We start from the raw sequence: 22,978 nt of genomic DNA on the forward strand, positions 1-22,978 counted from the left end.
CATTTCCCCCTTTCGTTTTCTAACCTTAATTAACATTTTCATAAATAATTTATGGTTCCTACCTATGATGGCGACACCCATGCCAAGGACCCAAAATACTACAGTTGCACTGCATAGAAACCAATGGCTTCGCACTGTCCATATATTTTACGGTCTATGGCTCTAACTCCTGAGCCACAGCTGCCTTCCTGGGCTGATAGTACACTATATTCAACTTACCATATCTGGAGTCCAGCCAAGCTGCGTGGGGCATGAAAGTGTCTTGCTGTATAATAATGGATTATAGTCTGTGGCTCACTAGGTGGAACAAAGAAAACAATGAATGGAGTAATTTTATCAGTCGCCTACGGATGAGAAATACAGTACACGAATATCCTTTTAACTAATGCGCTTTGCAAGGTCTCAGATTGAGAGACGCTGTTCATCATCAGAGTGGTCCTTATATTATAGCTTTGGGGAGCGCGAATGTCAGCTGACTTTTGCGGGGGCTTGAGAATGCGGGCCCTGTCAGGATACGTTATTGTTGATGTGTTGGCATTTAGGGAAAGGTGCGCTGTGTGAACCCTCCGCCTCGCCTGTGTCCCCTGACTGCATCTCTGGTGTCACCCAGGGTTAATGAAATGTCCCAGCTGGACGCACCGAGTGGGTTGCTCATTAAACGGGGCACATCGCTTCTGGCCCCCGCCCTTTCATACTCAACCTGTGCTCTAATGTTTTACACATGCACGCACGCACATACACGCACATGTGCACGCACATGTGCACGCACGCATGGGTACGCACGCATGTGCACAGACGCGCGCGCACACACACACACACACACACACACACACACACACACACACACACACACACACACACACACACACACACACACACACACACACACACACACACACACACACACACACACACACACACACACACACACACACACACACACACACACACTGTGACTGCAGCTGCACTTGTAATGAAAAATATTAATATCCAGTCAGGGTGAAATGTTGAGATTCGCATTCTAAAATGACCATTACACACTACAGACGGACAAAACAGGTGGTAAATGGTGCTGAGAGGAGGGAGAAGGCAACATCCCCCTCCTGCCGTACCACCGCTCCGAATGGATCTCGTATAGATTCTATGACATAGAAGACCTTTGGGCGAGAACTGCTGCTCTCACTGGGTCCATTATATTTTATAGTCTGTGAGCACCGGGGCATGGAGAGAACGCACGCACGCACGCACACACACACACACACACACGCGTGTGCGCGCCCGCACATACAGATGCTTTGGCTGTGCAGTCAGCGATGCGTTGCCTGACAGCCTGACTGATCAAGTGCTGACCTTTTCCTCCTGGCCTCTTGGGCGACTGGTGGAGAACTTACTGCATCCACCATCACTGAATCATGACAACAGAGAGAGAGAGAGATAGAGAGGAGGTAGAGAGAGAGAGAGGGGGGGGGGGGGGGTAAAGATGGAAGGAGAGGGGTGGCGGTTGCAGATAGAGTGCAAGAGAGGTGAAACGAATGGGGATAGAGAGAGCCTAGAGAATCAAAGACTCTCTCCAGGGCTGCCTTGCCTTCTTTTTCTACCTCTCTCTCTCTCTCTCTCTCTCTCTCTCTCTCTCTCTCTCTCTCTCATCTTCCTCCTCCTCCCTCCCTTCCATCTGTGGCTTCTCTTAAGCCTCTTCAATGGAAGTCGACGCCAACCGTTAAAAAATGCATTATAGGACCGAGCAGACATACTTTGCTTGCTGACTTTTAGGAGGAACTCGGCCCGTTACAGGATTACGATTCTGCAAACCCCGTTTGATCTGACGTGGAAACCCACTGTGGATCATTTTAAAAACAGGTGTTTGTATAAATGTGCAATCGATTTCCACGTGTTGTATTATTCACATGGACACGTGAAGCCCTGTGGTGGTGTAGGATCAAACACACTCACACGCACGCACGCACGCACGCACACACACACACACGCACACATGCACAAATAAACTACACATATACACACACATCACAACTACGCACACCAGTCAAACTTAGAAATTCGAAGGCCCCCCTTTAACGCCGACAGCATACAAACGTGATGCTGACAGCATACAAACATACTACTAACGGGTCCATTTGGTTCCGTTTGTATGCTGTCAGGGTCCATTTAGAACCTCCTGAAGGAACCCTGAGAGTCCCTGGGCCCCAGTTTGAGAACCACTGACATATTTCAGACACACTAACAATGTACTATACAGTTGACAGCTCTTCAAACCCCCCACAGACTGACTACGGTAAACTGACATATATACGATATTATGTGAATGTTTTAAGAGTTGCCAAGCTACACTAATTACCCCAATACCTAAAACCTACATGTAGAGCAGCCGTCCCCTCGTTGGCAGATTATGCTGAAGCCATGGCAGTTTAATAATCAAAACAACCGTTGCTTTTTACATCCCGGAAAAAGAAGGGCTGATCATCAAAGAACCTGAGCCAATTAGACTCCGCTTTCTTTTTATTCTTAATATCGTCGCTGTTGGGCAGAAGCCGGTTATCTCTATATTTTCTTCTTTCTTTTTGTGTTTTTCTTTTTCTTCATAAATTGATGCCCTATTTTATACGTTGTCGTGTGACAGTTGTTGTGTAAAATAAAATAAAAAGCACAGAGCTACTGTACAAGCTCACAGCTTAAGTCGTGCCAATACTTTTGTACTTGCACTCGAAATTCTGAATACCAGACTGACTTGTAACAGACTAGTATTTCTACAATGTGGTATTGATAGTGAATACTTCTTCCTTCACTGCAAGTTTTACATGTATTGTGTGTATTGGCAGTGATTTGCGACAGTGTGACTCACTGTGTGCAGTCACACATTGCATTTGCAATTTGTATGCACGCATGCTACTGTAGTTTGTGGGAAAGTGTCTTAGAAAGAGGGGGCTCTTCTCGGCAACTAATGGGATCAATGCTTCTGGGCTCCGTGTCTTGCATGGGTTATGACACAGCTAATGCCTAAAATATGCACTGCAGAGGCCATTGTGACCCTCTTAAATAAACGACCATGTTGCCAGGGGCGGGAGATGAGACAAACTCAGGATTAGTGTTGAGCTGTGGGTTAAGATGTTCTGTATGCTCAGTGAGTCATAGCAAGCCAGTAAACAAGTCCAAGCATTGGGAATACACAAACACACATCACACACACACTTGTGCATGTACAGTACACGTGCACCGATCTTTTTTTTTGTATTCGATTAGACGCTGTAGAGACATGTACACATAGAGACACGCACGATAAGGCCATGAAATATACAGTGTAAAAAAAAGCAAAAACTTAGCACACCTCCTAATCGGCAGTCTGCACACATCCAAACATCTTCACACTTTACCCACGCAGCGCAGCATGGCTCTGCAGAGCCGTTGGGTAGTGGCAGAGTGCAGGACATTACCCACATCATCATTTTTCCATGATTCCCCTGCCAGCGCCAGTGCCAAAGTGCCTGTAGCCTTTGTAACGGTCCCACCACTGTCATCCTGAAACTATCAGGCAGCAGTAGAACCTCTACCATTGTGAAGAGCTTGTCTGCCAGCATCCAAAGTGAGAATAGGTGCTCTACTGCAGTGGTTCCCCTACATGAATGTGTATTTGGCGGACCCCCATCTGAAAATGTTTTGTGCCAAATATTTAAACATTTTCAAAGAATGCCAGGATTTTTTGGGAGCGGTGATAGCCGCTTCCTTCTCGTGGCTCAGTGTGTCCGGTGTCCCTACAGTATGTGTGGTGCAAACAGATGCAATGCCGCTGGGTGACCAAGTGGCGCTGTTGAGCAGCCTAGACACACCGATATACACCGATGTACATGTACTGTACATGCATGTGTGTGTGTGTGTGTGTGTGTGTGTGTGTATGTGTGTGTGTGTGTGTGTGTGTGTGTGTGTGTGTGTGTGTGTGTGTGTGTGTGTGTGTGTGTGTGTGTGTGTGTGTGTGTGTGTGTTCCCAATGCTTGCACTTGTTTACTGGCTTGCAATCAATACCGATACCACAAAAATGTTGGTGCTTACAGCTGTATAAACTTGGTTGTTACCTGTTCTACAGGTACTTGAGTAGCTGATTACATGAACATGATGTGGGCATCCGCACTGCAGTCTTTTATTTTTTTTGTGCCTGCCAGAGCCTCTCAAAACCTGTCAATGGGAAATGTTGTCTATAAAATGGGGCTTTGAGTATGTTTCAAGGACTCTCAACAATGAAAGGCAAAAGGCCGGTGGGCATTCTAGCGGATTGCACCTGTCTGCTCCCTGTTTGCAACACACTGTGTTGGAAACCTGTTGAAAATCCTGACTGCAGGCTACAGAAAGGCTTCAGAGGAGAAAGTAATGGCAGGCTTTGCATAGGAGGCAAATGGGATTAATTAACTGAAGAATGATGATGCCACCGCAAGAATTTTAGAACCACTATTCTTACCCGGCAAAATATGGCCCTGGCATTGACAAGAAGAATGGAAAGAATCGGTTGAAGGTTAAGGAGGATGAATTTATTCATTATGAAGTTTGTTTATTGCCATTCATCCAGTCATATTCACTGAACATCATGCTACACATAAAAAGCAGGAAATATAATAACAAAACAGCTATCATGGTGTGACTACTGACGTTTTAAGCACGGTGTGCACAACCAGATGTAAACATTTTGAACATAGCAGTCATTTTGAACAATCACCTCATCCAACGCGAAGCATCCATGACGCGTTGTGAGCTTGCAGATCGGCTATTTTCCCTTGCGCGGAAACTTGCAGGATGTAAGACGTTCCGAAACGTTTGCCTTCACAATAACATTGTCAGGCCCCGGGGTAGTGTAGTAAAATAGCGAAAATAGCTCATCTACAAGCTGACAATTTCCACAATTTCCACAATTACCTTTAAGCACTAGTAAGTGCTCAAGGTCAAGGTCCCATCCATCATGACTTTTTGAATCACCAGAGTGTTATCTATAGCATCTACTGTATATAGTTGCTGTGAGCATATTTTTTTTAGCATATTTTTTTATTAAGTCACTGATTGCCAATTAGGGTGGCATATGAAATATCTGACAAATCTGTCTTGATGACTATAGATACTGTGTACTGATCTGCGTAATTTTTGGATACAATCTAAAACAAAAAATGTGTTTTACATGAGTTGGCCTCCTATAAAAGACTGATGTGAAAAATGCAGGGCATAGGTTATGTATTGTCATCCAGGGAGTGTGTGTGCACAGTTTGGCAGCGACTGCGCTAAGGGTGCTGGAGATGGACGGACGCACGCACAGACGGACAGACAGACGCACAGATGGACGGACAGGGTGCAAAACATAGTCTCCCCATGCATTTCGGCCTGGCGGAGACAAAAGGTTTTATGTCATTTTTTTTCTTCTTTTTTTTAATGTCTTTTCATTGCGATACCGATGAAATAGGAATCGTAACACTATGGACTGATTGATCGTTAAAAGTGTTCCCCCTGATCCGGAAAAGAGTTGGGAACCACCTGTAGATCTATAGAACTATCCAACTGCCTGCTACATTTCACATCACTTCTACAAGGACAGCAACATCACAGTCTGCAGCCTCCGTGAACCAGTAGCCACTGTTCACTTATTAAAGGAGATATCTGTGACACATAATCAATTATTTCGACCATCCCCCAGCATAAAAGGCTGTTTTCGAGGTAACTGCAAAAAAAAAAAAAAAAAGTGAAATATTGCTGTTCATGTACTGCTTGTCAAAACCCATGACAACCTCGGACACACCAAAACAGTATCTTGTGTAATCTCATGACAAATGCGACTGTGTGTATGTATGTAACTGTCTCCTAAAATACCGGCTATATTACATTACACTCTCAGGAGGAGAGGAGGAGAGGAGGATCTGTGGCTCTCGTTTGACTGCAATCTTGCAACCATAGGCCCTAGGTTTTTTATTTTTTACTGCATCTCTACTTTGGTTTTCACTGACTGAGACTGAATCACATGTTGGTAAATGAAGCTGTGCTGCCACCTATTAGAGACAGAGCCCAGACTGGTTTGGTGTGTCATTATTAGTTGTGTCATCATCTATCATTCATGTTGCTATTTCCTTTGTAGTGCTGTCACTGCTCTGTATATTTGCCTGAGTTTGTGCATGTTTGCGTGCCTGTGTGTCGTGGGCACATAACAACAGATGCATGTGTGCACATTATAATTTAGTTTGCGTGCGCTCGTCGCGTGTGCTCGTTTGCTTGTGCGTGTGCTTGCCGGTGATGTGTGTGTGTGTGTGTGTGTGTGTGTGTGTGTGTGTGTGTGTGTGTGTGTGTGTGTGTGTGTGTGTGTGTGTGTGTGTGTGTGTGTGTGTGTGTGTGTGTGTGTGTGTGTGTGAAGGTGTGTGTGTGTGTGTGTGTGTGTGTGAAGATGTGTACGTGTGTGTGTGTGGACAGGTGGCATACTGCAGATTTAATGAGCTGAGGTGTTTGCCAGTCTGAAGGCCTAGCAGAGAGAGACACTCGTGCTGCATTCAATAACCCGTAAACATAAACAACCTCCAATTTGTTCAAAAGGAATGTTGGATGGAATTTTAGGTTGGAAACTGAGGTATCATTTCAGAGCTCCAATGTCTCTGACTTGGGCATGACTGACACAATGGCAACAAAAACATGCCTTCGTGGTTAGTAGGCTTGTAACTAAGAACTGACTAACTGAGAGTTGTATACTCTCCAACACATAACCTGCATGATCCATAGCAACGGTTCTCAAAGTGGATTCCAGGGACTCTCTGGGTTCCTTTAGGCGGTCTAAATTGACCCTTACAAGTCTGTAACTCTGACAGTGTACAAATGGAACCAAATGGACTCTTAACGGGGCCATTTGGTACAAATGGAACCAAATTGATGGTTGCATTTGTACACTGTCAGAGTTAAGGAGAGACCTTGAAATGTAAAAGATTGAGAACTCAGTGCATAATAATTGTTTGCGCTGCTTGCTTTTGCACCAATGTCCTGTTGGAGTAAACCACTTGAAAGCAATTTGTGGAGGTGGAAAGTGTCCTAGTCGTGAAACGAACGAGTTGGGAGTTGTCTTGAGCGCATGCAGCACCACTATTGAGTGTCCATGTGTGCTGCTGACAGCCCAAGAACGTGAAGCAGGAGTCTGTGCTGCTCCCTACAGGCTGCCTCCTCACACCAGTGCTAAGTGACTGAGAAGTGTTCCCACTATGGTTGGCTGCACTTGCATGCACACACACACACACGCACGCACGCACGCACGCACGCACGCACGCACGCACGCACGCACGCACGCATGCATACACGCAGTGGCGCGCACACTCCCTGCAGTGGGTGTCCACTCATGTTGTGTACTGGATAGAGCTTTTCACAGTATGGCTTTTTTTGTAAAACATGCAAACACCATCTCTCCCAACCTCCCCGTCCCCACAGGCTGTCCCTGTTCCTCCACCCCCATCCATCCATCCATCCATCCATCCATCCATCCGTCCGTCCCGTCAAACACACTCCACTCCTCCCCCACTACCCTGGCCCGTTTGGTTATAAATCTTCCATCGCTGTGGTAACGGGGCCCCGCAGGCATGCCTCCAAGTGCTCCCCCACAATGCACCGGTACAAATTAAATCTCACTCCAGAGAGAGGCTCTATCTGCTCTCATCCCTCTCCCTCTCTCGCCACTTTCTCTGCCCCCTGGTTTTGGCGGCTCTCCCTTCCTCGTCATGCCATCCTTCAGTCCTCTGTTGTCTGAGCTCCTAAACCCCCTGACCTGTCCTCCCTTTCTCTCCGCTCCTTTCTCCAACCTCTTCCCCTGTTCTTGCTAGCCAGGGTCTTTTTTTACCCCATGGCACGGGTGTGTGAGTGTGACGTGACTGCTCTCACGGTGACAAATTTAAGTTGACGATTAATTGTCACTCAAAAAATAGCACTTAACGGGCAAGTTTTGGAAAATCTTTGAAAATGTACGATTCCACGATTATGCAAAATAATGCGATTATCTCAAACAATTGTGATAAGATGATTATGTAATAATTATTACGCAGCAGTGAAACATCAGAGCGTTATCAAATGATATCTGCGTTGCAAAAGTGGTGATAAATGACACGTTCCGTGACGTTCATTCAACCTCAATGTGTCTGGTCTCCGAAGCCTTTCGGTCCTCAAACCCCCTGCCAAATCCCATCTGCTTTTGATGTTGCGTCTTTTAGCAAATTGGAAGTGACTTTTTCCCGCCGTGATTGATGGGGCCAGTGGCATTCTGAATATGTGGAGTGCAGGATGATGTATTCCCATTCAAATCAGCACTTTGCTTCTCAATCGATCTCTGGGTGGGGACTGTGCGTGCTCATGTGGCAAAACAAAACCTCTCTCCCTGTCTATTTCTCTCTCTCTCTCTCTCTCTCTCTCTCTCTCTCTCTCTCTCTCTCTCTGGGTTGACCTGGCATTGCTTGTTTTGTGCAATTTGGTAAACGGCTGCAGTGCTGCTGACCTCTGAGATTGCGGCAGTGTAGTACAGCCATGTCTGCTTTATTATAAGCGACTTTGGGCTTGTTTTTCCAGTAAAGTAGCATTTAAATATACAAGATATGTACAAGATTTGTGTATACAAAATTATTTGTGTTCAAGATTATTTAAAAAATCACACCCGTGTGAAGTGAGTGGAGCTCACATCACACACTTACACACTTACAGTACAGTATGATGATGATGTATATGGCCCACATGATATCACAGGGGGCATATTGTCCAATCTGAAATGGATAGGGAATTTCATACATAGGGATGGGGCGATATGAATATTTCATATCACGATTATTGTGACAAAAGAAATAATAATAATATCGCGTGGACGTTAAGCGATATTATCGCTTAACGTCCATCCCTATTCATACATAAGGTCACGTATTGGAGCGCCGCTCAAAAATGTGTCCAAGTCGCTTCTTTTGGGCTCGTTTTTCCTAGACCTGGTTGCTTACAACATGACACACTGGTGTAGTAGTACTGCATGTGTCATCAAGTGGAACATTTCCCAGCGACGTGGCGGCTTTGAGACGCACACTTTTACACGTGTTTGTAAACATGCTCGTTGCTTGTCCAACGTGTTTGATTTTGAAAAGCAGAATGCTTCACTCATCACGTCAGCACTTCCCTCGGCACAAGCTTCTGCACAATGCTCCCTTCGTCCATCATCTCCCTGGTAACGCGTCTCTAAAGGGAGATGAACACAGTGTTTCCAGGAAGGTAGAGCTCTCCAAAGTGCTATGTATTTGTGTTTGATGGCTCATATTAGAGAGACAGCCAGCCAGACTGGGCTGTCAGTGGGGAGAAAATAATTTATGCTGCTTGTTTTTTTTTTTTTTTTAAAGATTAAAAATAATGTTTGGCGCAATATTAACGGCTGTTACTAAGCTGGGCTGCAATATGATTGGAGGGCGCGAGGGATGTGTCGGGGACATTTATCAGCGTGACACAGGACACAATGCTCTTTGTTTGATTGGGTAAATTAGTGGAAGCTCATTTTCTTTCGCTGCAAAATCCTTTATAGGGTTTCATTGTTGTGTGAATTAACTTGGTGAATGCTGCCAACACATTGGACCAGCGGAAAGGAAAGAAACATCATTGTTATTCCTCTCTGGTGCCCAGCAAGCATAGGCCTAGTAGGTTTTTTTTGCAACCAAGATGAATTGCCTGAATGCATGTTTGCTTAAGTTTATTTGGTTACCTCTCTCCTAACTGTTGCAAGCAATGAATACAGATTCATTGTACACATCCTTGCTTCTCAGTACACAGTGGCCCGTGAGCCATGTAAATTAATTCCTGTCTTGCGGGAAGCATTTTGTACTGTGGCTCAATTTACTCTCCTTTCATATCGCCCCTTGTTGTCTGCCTTTCGTGTGTTGTAATATTTCCTCATAAGACATAATTATAAGATAAGGTATCTATGGATTATGTTTGTATTTAAGAATAATCAAATTGTTTAACGCAAAATTGTTTGTGTTTGATCTGAAAGGCTTCTTATGATCTGCTAATGTCCGCCAACAACAAAGAAAGTGTGACATCAAAGTGTAGCATCTACAGTATAATGACCATTCGGATGGAAACCTTGTATGCCCAAAACCGTTCCTTTTTTTATTATTATTTAAAAAACTAACTATAAATTACTATTAAAGTAGTGAAAATCGCAGATCTACAAGCACACTACGCCGTAGATCTGCTATTTTCACTAGTTTTGTGAGACAGTCTTGTATGATGAAACATACACATTTGAAACTTGGAGATACAAGGTTTCTGCCCGACAGTGACATAGTTATATACCACTATTTGAGTACCATTCCATGCTGACACTGGACTCATCAGCTCATACAGCAGTTGGCAATACATTTGCATTGAAAGGAGTGTGCTCTTATAATGGTAGCTTGGTCCCCTCCTCATTTGCTGCTTCCAGGCTGTGTGTGATGTGGAACATCCACGTACCACGTATTAGGGTTCCCTGGGGAGGTAGTAAATGTGTCTGTCTGTCAACGCACGCCATCAGCCTCAAGTAGACACTCTTTGCACGCTTGTTGAATGACCACATACAGCTCTGCTCAGAAAGCCAAAACAGCAGTAACATGCATTAAAACAGAAACTAAAACACAAATGTAATAAAGTCCTGCGGCCTTCTAGGGCTCACGATGATTCCCCCCCCCCCCCCCCCCCCCCAAATAATCATATTTGAACTGAGTAGGGCTGGGTGCAATAACCGCAATACCGCCATACTGCGGTTGTGTATTGCATACTACGATGTCGAGTTCATAACAGTGATTATACTGCGATTATTTATTTTCTAAAAATCCATACCGCCCCAGCCCTAGAACTGAGTACGACCCACCAGCCTGACAAGCACTTGGAATTGTAGGAGATGAGGCGTTACCGTAGATTGCGTTTGAAAAGTTAAAATAGGGGGGCAGGACAACAGATCTTGCAAGGGCAAGAATGGCAAAGTGTTGTTATTCAATAACATACTGTACACAATGATCATCTGCCAGTCAGTCAGTATGTTAAAGTCTGATCATCGATAAATACCTCAAACGGATTTTTGGCTGTCAAGACAAGGCTGTCTAGAACTGCACACGTTGACAGGTTCAGCACCTTACTGGTTCAACCGGTTAATGCGCTGACCACATACTGTATCTCCGCGTTCTCTTCACTGTCTTTCCACTTCCTCCAAAACAGTGAATAGTGTCTTTCAGTGTGAAATTTGATGAGGTTTTTTGGCCATAGAACTGAATAGTGTTTTTCTCTGATCAGTTTTTAAGTCACTTGCTTTCATTTGCCTTAGCCTCGTTTTGTACCCGGGTCAGTTTCTTATTTTTCATTAGGAGCGTTTTATGCCACCAGTTTGTAGTTTTTCTGTGTGTATTTAGTTTTTGGCTACGAGGTAGTTTTGGATGCAGTTAAGGCTGAGCTGTGCCCACAGATTAACCAGGATAAAATTGCATGTCCCTTGTTCCCATTCCAATTGTTGGCAATGGGACTTCTCTCTCATGTGCAATTAGTGTGAAATGAACATTCAAGAATTTGCTGTGCCGTGAGGGCAACCTGCCCTTTTTTTAAATGCTGTGCTTATCTCAACATACACAAAGCTTCTCTGTGGAAGTGAAGAAAAGATTTTCTAACTTACCGTATATGAAAAATTTCACGCTGTTTTTGAACATTTTATATGAATTTGTTATCGTCCTTCAAACGTGTTTAAAAAAAAAACCACTTACTTAAACCAAGTCCGTTTTTCTCTTCTGAAGCTTTCCAGCTGCAATGATAAATGACTTGTTCTGGCTTTCATGTTGTTTTTGGTGGAATTGACATCAGAGAGCACCAAAAAGCCCCCAAACTACGAAAAATATGGATGCCAGGTTCAAAGTGTCTCTGATTGAGAGTCTCTGAGATTCTCTCTCTCGTGCGCAGTCTTGTGCAGCAGCAAAGGAGAGAGGACCTACTGTCAGGGGTGTCGCACCAAATTCTGGGCCCTGCGTACAAGGATCCACTCACATTTTAACTATTGAAAAATAGCAGATCTACAAGCTTGCAGCGAGGCAGTCGACATGTTGACATGTTTTGCCAGAAGCAAAATTTGAGTTACAAGTGTTTGCTTAAAAAATACAAAGATTTGCACACATTTTCACAACTTTTTAAAAGGTATAAAATAATTAAGTTTGATGGTTTGATTTTTTTGATCATATAATGGTTTGGACGTCGCCAAACGAAGTCCCAGATCGGAGGCAAATAAGCGTTCACTCCCAAAGGTTTTTGTGCACTGCTCAGCTCTTTGAGATTTTGATTGAACTAAAGCCGCGATATGAAAAGCGGTCCGAGCATGGTCAACACACTCGACTAAGTGTTGCCGATCCACAAGATAAATCCAACATTGGCAATTGTAAATTGAAAGTTATTATAGAAGTAAAACAGATGTTATTTCATAGATTTTACACTGTTAGGTCATATACAGTAACTTTAAGTTTAAATGAATTTAAACTGAATTAATTACATCACAAGTATATGCAACTTTTATACATAGCCGGGGAGCCACAGGCCCAAAAGCTCAAAGAACCTGTACCTGTGATGTCATGACATACTTTTAATTTTTGTTTTTTCTATTAATTTGGTCATCAAGGTCCACAGAATGAGAGGCCTGCTCTGCCGGAAATCCTGCGAAAAAAAGTTATGGCCATTTGTATATTCACTCCATCGACTTCAATATTAAGGAAAGAAACACACCAAAAAAAATATGCTTTAAGTAGCATGTGAGGGGTCAAACTAGGGATTCTTGATGATTCTGAATCCATTGCAAGCATTTGTTTTGCATGAAAAACATTCCTTGGGCTAGAAAACGGACCAAAATAACGGTGAAAAGTGATGACTCGTCACTTTTCACAGGTTTGAGAGGCTGAAATCTAGCCCAAGGAATGTTTTTCATGCAAAACAAATGCTTGCAATGGATTCAGAATCATGAAGAACCCTTAGTTTGACCCCTCACATGCTACTTTTTTTGGTGTGTTTTTTTCCAGTATAGTGAAGTCAATGGGAAACTTTTTTTCGCAGGATTTCCGGCAGAGCAGGCCTCTCATTCTGTGTACCTTATTGACCAAATTAATAGGACAAACAAAAATTTGGAGTATGTCATGACATCACAGGTCCTCTCTCATTTTGGCCCAGTGGCTCCCCGGCTTTAACAGTCTGTCTTAATGCGCGTGTGTCCGTGAGGTGTGTGTGTCCAGTTCAGGAGGGGTGTCTGTGTCTGTGAGGGATTTGCTTGTGTCCAGGAGTGGTGCAGTCAGCCCAATTTCATTTTCATACGCATAATAAGGTTGAATAGTCTGGAACACAGACGAAACTGCCAGCGTGAATGTCATTTGCTCTGGCAGTACATTAATCTGGCTATGCCAGGCCCGAGGTCGGACGGTTATTTGAGCATTTTTATGTTTCATTGTAGTGACTAGAAGCTCGGCCGCCCTTTGGGCGGCCGAGCGTCTAGTCGGCGCCCTGGCCAACTCGGGAACAATGTAAATAGGGAATGAATGCCCCACCCTTTAATGCAAACCCCATTATACCTGTTGTCATAGGATCTGTTTTGACAATCTGTTTGCGTGTGTCCATTTATGCCCATATATGGAGATATCTGTCTGTCCACGTCCATTTTATGCCCATATATGGAGATGGGCGGCCGAGCGTCTAGTCGGCGCCCTGGCCAACTCGGGAACAATGTAAATAGGGAATGAATGCCCCGCCCTTTAATGCAAACCCCATTATACCTGTTGTCATAGGATCCATTTTGACCATCTGTTTGCGTGTGTCCATTTATGCCCATATATGGAGATATCTGTCTGTCTACGTCCATTTTATGCCCATATATGGAGATCTCTGTAGGACCCGTTTTGACCATCTGTTTGCCTGTGTCCATTTATGCCCATATATGGAGTTATCTGTAGGACCCGTATTGACCATCTGTTTGCCTGTGTCCATTTATACTCATATATGGAGATATCTGTATCTGTCTGTCTGCATCCATTTTATGCCCATATGGAGATCTCTGTATCTGTTTGTCTGTGTCCCTTTATGCCCATTATGGAGATCTCTGTATCTGTCTGTGCCTCCGACTGTGTTGCAGACAGTGCCGGTTCCCCCTTTAATGCAAACCCCATTATACCTGTTGTCATAGGACCCGTTTTGACCATCTGTTTGCCTGTGTCCATTTATGCCCATTGACTCATGTGGTGTACGTGATGTCAGAGCCTTTTATGAAGTGATGTCACAATGAGTCAGCGCTTGCGCCGATTTCCTCCGGAACAGCCTGATGTCAACAATCAGCTCCGCATAAGGAGATTCCGAAGACTTAATGAGATGTGTCGGGTGTCTCCATATAATATGGGTTTCAACATTCAATACGTAACCATACGCAACCTGTCAACTGCCGTATGACGTGAGAGCAAGTGAGAGCCTTCGTAACTCACCCCTTACTTTACTTACAGAGCGCCCCGGAGTTCCCTAGCCCCTTGGCTCCTTACTCCCCATTATTATTTAAGTTTAGTGTGAGAGGGAACTGCCCGGGCTTATCCACATTATTCACCTGGTTCTCTTAAAGGCACAGCCCGCTAATTCCCCTGAACCCAACCGCTCTGAAGAGCACCCTGAACTTTGCTCACCTCGAAGTGAGAAAGAAAGATTTTAGTTTATGCCACACTCCGAGAGATTTTTTGTTGAGTCATCTAGCGTATGTGATGTCAGAGCCTTTTATGAAGTGATGTCACAATGAGTCAGCACTTGCTCCGGAACAGCCCGATGTCAGTCATCTCCGCATACGGAGATTCCAAACCTTTCGTGCCGGATCCGAAAAACTGTATCGGGTCGGGTCCAGGCCTAGCTAAGAACATAGGCAAAGGTCTGAGCTGTCTGTGTGCGAAATTTGGAGTCTGTAGCACCAACCATGTGCTGTCAGGGCTCATCCATGCGATTCGGGCCAATTCGGATTCGGCGTCCATTGGCTTCAATTTAGTAGTCAGGACTCTGCATTTGGAGATTCCGAACCTTTCGTGTTGGTTCCGGAAAACCGCAGATCGGGTCGGGTCGAGGCCTAGCTAAGAACGTAGGCAAAGGTCTGAGCTATCTGCGTGTGAAATTTGGAGTCTGTAGAACCAACCATGTGCTGTCAGGGCTCATCCATGCGATTTGGTCCAATTCGGCCTCGGCTTCAATTAATAGTCACGATATCTTTTTATGGTGTTTCCTTAAGCTAGCCAAATTTCTACTACGCTATACTAGTAAGACACCTGAGGGTGGAATGCGACCTCAGGGTGACATGCGACCTCGCCCTAAAGGGCGAGGTCGCGCCAATTCTTGACTATCTGGCCAACCACAGCGTTTCTCTGACGATTCTAGTTGTTATCATTCTGGGGGGAGTTTGTTCATGTTTTTGTGAGGGTATCAACCCTAGGAGACACGGGGAGAACATGCAAACTCCACACAGAAAGGCCCTATCGCCAACCCCACCTAGGGTGTGAGCGATAGGGCCTAAACATGGAGATGTGGAGAACACTATATATGAAGATAGTCCAGTCCATCATGTCATATGGGACTACCGTCATAGACAGTAGCCATTGTTAGGCCGGAGTCAATGGCTGTCTGTCTGACTGTCTGTACAGGAAGTGATGTCACATGACATACTTTTTATGCCCATATATGAGTCATTCTGTACCACATCTCCATGTTTAGGCCAAACAGGTTTGCTCCATTTCTCCATGTATAGGTCCAAATGACCTCGCCCTAAAGGGCGAGGTCGCGCCAATTCTTGACCATCTGGCCAACCACAGCGTTTCTCTGACGATTCTAGTTGTTGTCATTCTGGGGGGAGTTTGTTCATGTTTTTGTGAGGGTATCAACCCTAGGAGACACGGGGAGAACATGCAAACTCCACACAGAAAGGCCCTATCGCTCACACCCTAGGTTGGGTTGGCGATAGGGCCTTTCTGTGTGGAGTTTGCCTAAACATGGAGATGTGGTACAGAAGGACTCATATATGGGCATAAAAAGTATGTCATGTGACATCACTTCCTGTACAGACAGTCAGACAGACAGCCATTGACTCCGACCTAACAATAGCTACTGTCTATGACGGTAGTTCCATATGACATATTGGACTAGACTATCTCCATATATAGTGTTATCCACACCTCCATGTTAGGACTCATATATGGGCATAAAAAGTATGTCATGTGACATCACTTCCTGTACAGACAGTCAGCCATTGACTCCGGATTAACAATGGCTACTGTCTATGACGGTAGTCCCATATGACATATTGGACTAGACTATCTACATATATAGTGTTATCCACATCTCCATGTTTAGACAGCCAATGACTCCGGCCTAACAATGGCTACTTTCTATGACGGTAGTCCCATATGACATGATGGACTGGACTATCTCCATATATAGTGTTATCCACATTTCGTGTAGCCGCCCTGTACAGGAAGTGATGTCACAACTCGCTGACATCACACTGACATCACAGAGGATACGGACGGTCACGAGGATACGGAAGGAAGGAAGGACACTCAAGTGACACGGTTCTTCAGAGTATATGCGACCTTCGGTCGCAATAATCACAACACCACCATGACAACCAATAGTCAGTACATGAAGTTGGCTGCCATAGTTTGTTTCCAGGTCACGTCTATATGATTGCCCTTGTCCTCTATGATTGCTCTTGTCCTTGACGTGCTCTCTCTCTCTCTCTCTCTCTCTCTTCTTGGTGTCTGTTTGCGTTTTGTCCAGGATGCTAAGCTGCGTGAGCTCCTTGATGTCAGCACCCTGGTGGGGAAGATGGAGAACAGGATGCTGACCGTGGTGAGCGGCCCAGACATGGTCAACATCAACTACCTCAACTTCATGGCCTTTCAGGAGGAGACAGCCAAGGTACCCGTTCACAATACCAACAAGAGCATCAATGTCAAACGCAGTACTACTGCTATTACACTGTGTTTCACAATAGCCGATATAAAAGCTCACACCGGAGCTTGTAGGTCTGATATCTTCACGATTTTTTATTCGACAAAGGGCTAAAGTAATAACTGCTTCTTAATGACTAATAAAGAGCCAATAGGCTACTAACCTCGCCTCACCAGAAAGCCTGGTATTCGTTTACTAAATAGGTTGGTTGATCCGGTCTAGACCGGATGACATCTAACGTCATTTTGTATTCAAAACTGACTACACTTTGGCTGGAACTACCAACCGGAATCAGTTTTAATCCAGGTTAAAACTGATTCCGGAACTACCAACCGGAACTACCAACCGAAATCAGTTTTAACCCAGGTTAAAACTGATTCCGGTTGGTAGTTCCGGCCAAAGTGTAGTCCATTTTGAATACAAAATGACGTAGGACGTCATCCGCTCCCGACGCGATCAAAAGCCCGAAATTGGAAGCGATCCCAGGATAATAGGCTACTATTACATTATGCATACTAATGAGCAACTAGTTAATGTTGAATAGTTGTGCCTAAATATAAAGTGTTACCTTAATTATAATTATGATGAATTATAATTGCTTATTGTCTGCACCGGTTATAAAAGCAAAATGCTTTTCATTAATTCTCTGTTTGGCCACTGTAGGACAGTGTGTTGTTCCCCTGGTGTCTTAGTCATTCTATTAGCTGTCTAATTAGGGACTCGTTAGACATGGGACACCAGGTGGGTGCAATTAACCTCCTGATAGGATCGAGTCAATGGCTCGGCATCAGTAGGCAGCATTCAAAGGCACTATTCAGGAGATTCAGTAGGGTTTTTCAACTCTCTCATACAGGTACAAGCAGCGAAATGTAAAGCTAAATCATTTTAGTTGAACTGTTTAAGCAGAGATCAGTGCTACTGCATGTCTGGTAACAGTGGCGTTTCTGAAAATTGTGGGGCCCCCCTGCGAGGAGGTGGGTGGGGGCCCTTTTGCAAATGATGCGCAGATACTCTACCGACTCGTCGGGTCGAGGGGAGCACATATAAATACACAATTAAGCTTTTAATACCACAACTTTTACACCACCAACAAGCGGAGTATGAACATGATTAGTGCCAACTCTACCAGAGGGAGCTTGACACTAGAAACACAGCTGTAAACACAAAGCAATCTGTTGGACATTGTGTTTGATATGTCCATTCTAAACAACTGTTGCAGTGGGCCGCTAGGCTAGGGGGCTGCCCAGTGGCCTTGCGGGGTTTGCGGGGGTCTCCCCGCCGCCACTGTCTGGTATTTGTGTGTGGTGTTTGGTTCGTTTTTAGAGGATCTCTTTGATAGACGAGATGGCTGTGACTCGTGCACGAGTTGCAAAAACGTGCAAGCAGTCTCGTATGCCTGCATGTGTCCGTCTTTTTGATGAAAAATGTTGCTTTCAAAGGACAGCGCTCAATCAGTCAGCTGCCTTCCGATTGACAGAGCCAATCATCACGACACAGCTGTCATTTGTCTCGAGAGCCATTTTCCTTAAGTAAAAGTATCAATACTGCAATGTAGAAATACTCTGTTCGAAGTTACAGTCCGGAATTCTAAATTACTCGTTAAACGTACAAATGTATTTGCACACCAAAAAGAAAATATTCATTATGCAGAATGTCCCATTTCACAAGTTTTCAAATGTTTAAAATGTATAACAATTTTTTTGAAAATAGCAGTTAATTGATTGATCATTAAAATAAACTGTGGGCCACCCATCTTGTGGGCTCACCTGTGTTAAGTGGTCATATGGGTGGGCCGTGAACACTTTCAAGATTTTCAACCGGGCCCTCATTCGGAAATAGTCAAGAACCACTGCTACCGCTATGTACGCCGCACCACGTCCCTGCATCCGTGCCAAAGCTAATTCCTTGAATGAACGTCACCCTTTGGCAGTCTAAGTGTGTTTCTGATAAGATGTAAAAACAGGAAATAAGGCAGAGTGGTCTCTGAGGGTCCGATGGGTTGGGAACCGAGTGGGCTGAGTGAGGATGCTAGCTTAGACTCTCAATGAAGTCGTCATGTCCTCCCTGGGTTCATTAGCCTGTCTGCTGCTGGGTGGGAGGAGAGATTTCACCTCCAACGGAATCCACCTGCCAGTTCCTGTGCTCCCCCCTAACGCTGTGTGTGTGTGTGTGTGTGTGTGTGTGTGTGTGTGTGTGTGTGTGTGTGTGTGTGTGTGTGTGTGTGTGTGTGTGTGTGTGTGTGTGTGTGTGTGTGTGTGTGTGTGTGTGTGTGTGTGCTTTTGCGATTGCAGGAGTGGGCGGAGGAGCTGTTCAGCCTGGCTTCCAACCTGTTGGCACAGAACATGTCCAGAGAGGCCTGTGTGGAGAAGGGGTAAAGCATCAGCAAACACAAACATGCAAACACTCTCATGCACAAAATAGGGATAGGGAAAACACTCACGATAATCGTAATGTGGAGATTTCATTTATCGTGATATCATCCTCCGTCATGCTCTGGCATCAATTCACATTTTATTTGCCGAGCTGCATATTCGGTACCACTTAAACCCTCTATAATTGGTAAAAGGTACTTAAAATGTACATATTTGATACAGTCTCTTTTTTTCACTCTATCAAATATCTTTGCCAAAAAATTGTCGATCTACAAGCTCACAACACGTCGCGATGCAACGCGTTGTGAGCTTGTAGATCTGCTATTTTTTGGCAAATGTTCTACTCCAAGATAATGGATTAGATAATGGATTTTGATTATTGTGATAATATCGTAAATTGCAATTTCTTTTGTCACAATAATCGTGATATGACATTTTCATATCGTCCCATCCCTAGCACAAAAGCACACACAAACACACATACGCGCGCGCAAGCTTGCATTCCATGCACACACACACGCACATGCTGTATGCTCACTCAACACTCGCAAAAACCTGAATCCAACATGAAAGTCAACAGCTTGAAAGTTGTCCGACAGACGCAGCCACAGGTGTTCCAGCTGTCATGGTGTGGTGTTTGTTGCACCAGAAATACGTGTTCTGTACAAGTGTCACCTAGTGCTGCCATACCACCCTCCTCGAACCCTCCTCGAACCCTCCACCACTAAACCGTCAGTTCAGCCGACAAAAAAGCCGGATTAGTTCGGGATCGGCACTCTGGATTGCGTCGCTAGCCGACAATAAGGGCTAAGAAGATAAATGTTATTATTTTCCCCGTAGCCAAGGTATGGCAGCTGCCACACCTTGCCATACCCAATTGACGCCTCTGCACTAAAGCCTGATTTATACAGTACCTGATCACTCATCGTGTCTCGCACTAGACATAGCAGATCTACAGTACAAGCTCACAACGCAAAGATATTTTCAGTGCGAGACACCAGTGCTCAAGTATAAGACGAAATAGGCACACACGACACAACCATGCTGACGTGCGCTTGCACGCATTATACACATACGCACGCGCACAGCCGCACACACACACACACACACGCACACACACACACACACACACACACACACACACACACACACACACACACACACACACACACACACACACACATACACACATACACACAAATACTATACGTATACTCACACAGACAAGCAGGAATGAAAAATTGTGCACAATAACACAAACAGCCACACACAGGCAAACACATTTGTTGATAATAAATTATGCACACGCACTCACACACACACGCGCACGCACACGCACCCACACGCACAGACACACACAGTGGAAGCCTGGGGTCCTGGGGTGTTAGGGCGGGAGAGAATTTATGTTGTGAAATTTATAAATCTAATGTTTTATTAAAGCAACTGTTATTTCATGAAACCGTCACGTACAACTACTGTCTACTGATGTGCATACTGTGAAACTGTGCGTGCGTGCGTGTGTGTGTGTGTGTGTGCGTGCGTGTTAATGTATGTGTGACAGTGCTTATGATTCATGGCCATACGTGTTCTTAATGTGCCTGTAGCGTATTATGTTATGTTGTCGCAGTCTGGCAGAAAACAATACCGTTCCTTTTTTTATTATTTTTAAAATGATTTAATATAGTGAAAATAGCCGAGCTACAACCTGCAAGCTATTTTCTCTACTTTTGTGCAACACTCTTGTATAATGAAGGAGGGCTTTACCTGTAATTCACAAAACGTGAAAAGTTGAACTATGGAGGTTCAAGGTTTCAGCCTGACAGCAACAACGTGTACATTCTTCCCACCTCCTCACCTGGACGGCAGGCCGGTGACAGCAGATCTATAAATGTCTTGATGGCTGACCTGAGCATGCCTCCGCGGCACGCTTCTCTAAATGTTAATGGTGGTTGGAGGTGTGCCGTTGTCTCCCATCGGGCCTCGGAGCGCGCCCACCGCCCCTCCCTCCGACGTGGCCGTTTTGCGCGTCTTATCATTTGTCACGCCACATCGCCATGTCTGATCCTTTGTAATAACCCTGTAAGGCCCCTGTAAGGCCCATGCCGCGGCGCGGTTCATATCGATCCAACCCCATGATAATCTTGGAGCTTTTCGCCACACTGCTGATGCCCATGCACAGTGCTCACTCTCAAGCAAAGCAGTGTACAGTACGGAACCTGAAAAAGGCGTGGTCCCTTAAGAGCTTGTATTTGGCCAAATCGTTGCTCTAGGGGCAGAAATCTCCTATCTCCGTATTCTAACGATTTCTTTTCCGTACATTAACCCCCTACTTGATCACACCACAGTGTCACACAAAAACATCAAAAGTAGCAGATCTGCAAGCTCGAAGCGCTGCACAAAGTGACGTGCTTTCAGCTTGTAGATCTGCTTTTGAACTTAGTTCCTGAAGAGTTTTGGACATAGACAAGGTTTCCACCCGACAGAGACAAAACGGTCCCTTTCGTCATGGAACCAAGTCAAGTGATTTTGAAATGGAACCATGAGAAAAATGCTTCCATTTAGAGGCTTTTCTGTTGTTTAGCTGTGTATATTAACGGCTCTCACTCCAGCTAAAATGCGATTGTGCGGTAGTTGTTTTCTAGGGGATGCTCAACCATCATGGCCCCCCGGGCTGTTTGACGTGTATCAGTGAACTGCAACCGTTAAGCCACCAGAGCCAGAGGAAGCTAATTGACTTATAAAAAAGCAATAAACAATAAAAAGCAAACCACTGGCCGCGCAACGCATGGGGAATTGAATCCAGTGCAGCTTTTAGCTGGTCTGACACAAGGCTGTTTTTGTGGATAAAGAATGATATAACCCCACGCTATTAGCAAAAGAAAATGTCTTCATGGACCATTACAAAAAGGAAAGTTCCACTACATGGAGTTGGTTGACTTGAAAATGACACACACACGCACGCACGCACGCACGCACACACAAACACACACACACACACACACACACACACACACACACACACACACACACACACACACACACACACACACACACACACACACACACACACACACAATGCACACAGACACACACACACACACACACACACAGACAGAGTTTAAAGTGCTGAAATGTATCCAAAACTAATATCTAATGCTCTTCAAATCACAGACGTTTGCTGAATGAGTATGGCCTGCTATTGCCAGACTAATCACAAAGCAAATTATTGAAAAGTCTGGTTTTCAGCTAGAATGAGCATGCTAGATTTGAGAATCACGTAAATGTGTTTTAAATAATGTTTTGGATGATTACCTAATTGCATTTTTGATAGAATTTTGTGTGCTGCTGTACTAGTATCAAGTAGGGCATTTAGTTAAGAATAATAATAACGAGACAATAGGTTTCTGCCCGGCAAAGATATGCTCACACAGGTCTGAGGGCTTCTTACCTAACTGATGGTCTGCCACCTTTCAGCTGTGTACATCCTATCCTACATCCCATTACATTTCAGTTTAGGTACAACTGAAGGCCAGTCCATACTATCTCAGAAACCAAACTTTTCGTCGGAGAGTTCCGACTTTCCGACGTGCATCTTTTGGAATTCTAATTCGGGGTAATGG

The 22,978-nt window shown here is 44.6% G+C and overlaps 1 protein-coding gene across 1 annotated transcript in view; it reads left to right on the forward strand.

Moving 5' to 3' along the window:
* Positions 1-22,978, forward strand: part of plcb1l (phospholipase C beta 1-like) — a gene marked incomplete at both ends in the record, with an annotated part of 254,020 nt that overhangs the window by 127,795 nt on the left and 103,247 nt on the right. Inside the window, 2 exons of the mRNA XM_080744659.1 lie at positions 16,813-16,953; positions 19,278-19,357. Coding sequence (XP_080600785.1) covers positions 16,813-16,953; positions 19,278-19,357 — 221 coding nt within the window. The remainder of the gene's footprint in view (positions 1-16,812; positions 16,954-19,277; positions 19,358-22,978) is intronic.

Source organism: Nannobrachium achirus, assembly GCF_963921795.1.
Source record: "Nannobrachium achirus genome assembly, chromosome: 16".
In the NCBI taxonomy this organism is placed as follows: Eukaryota; Metazoa; Chordata; class Actinopteri; order Myctophiformes; family Myctophidae; genus Nannobrachium; species Nannobrachium achirus.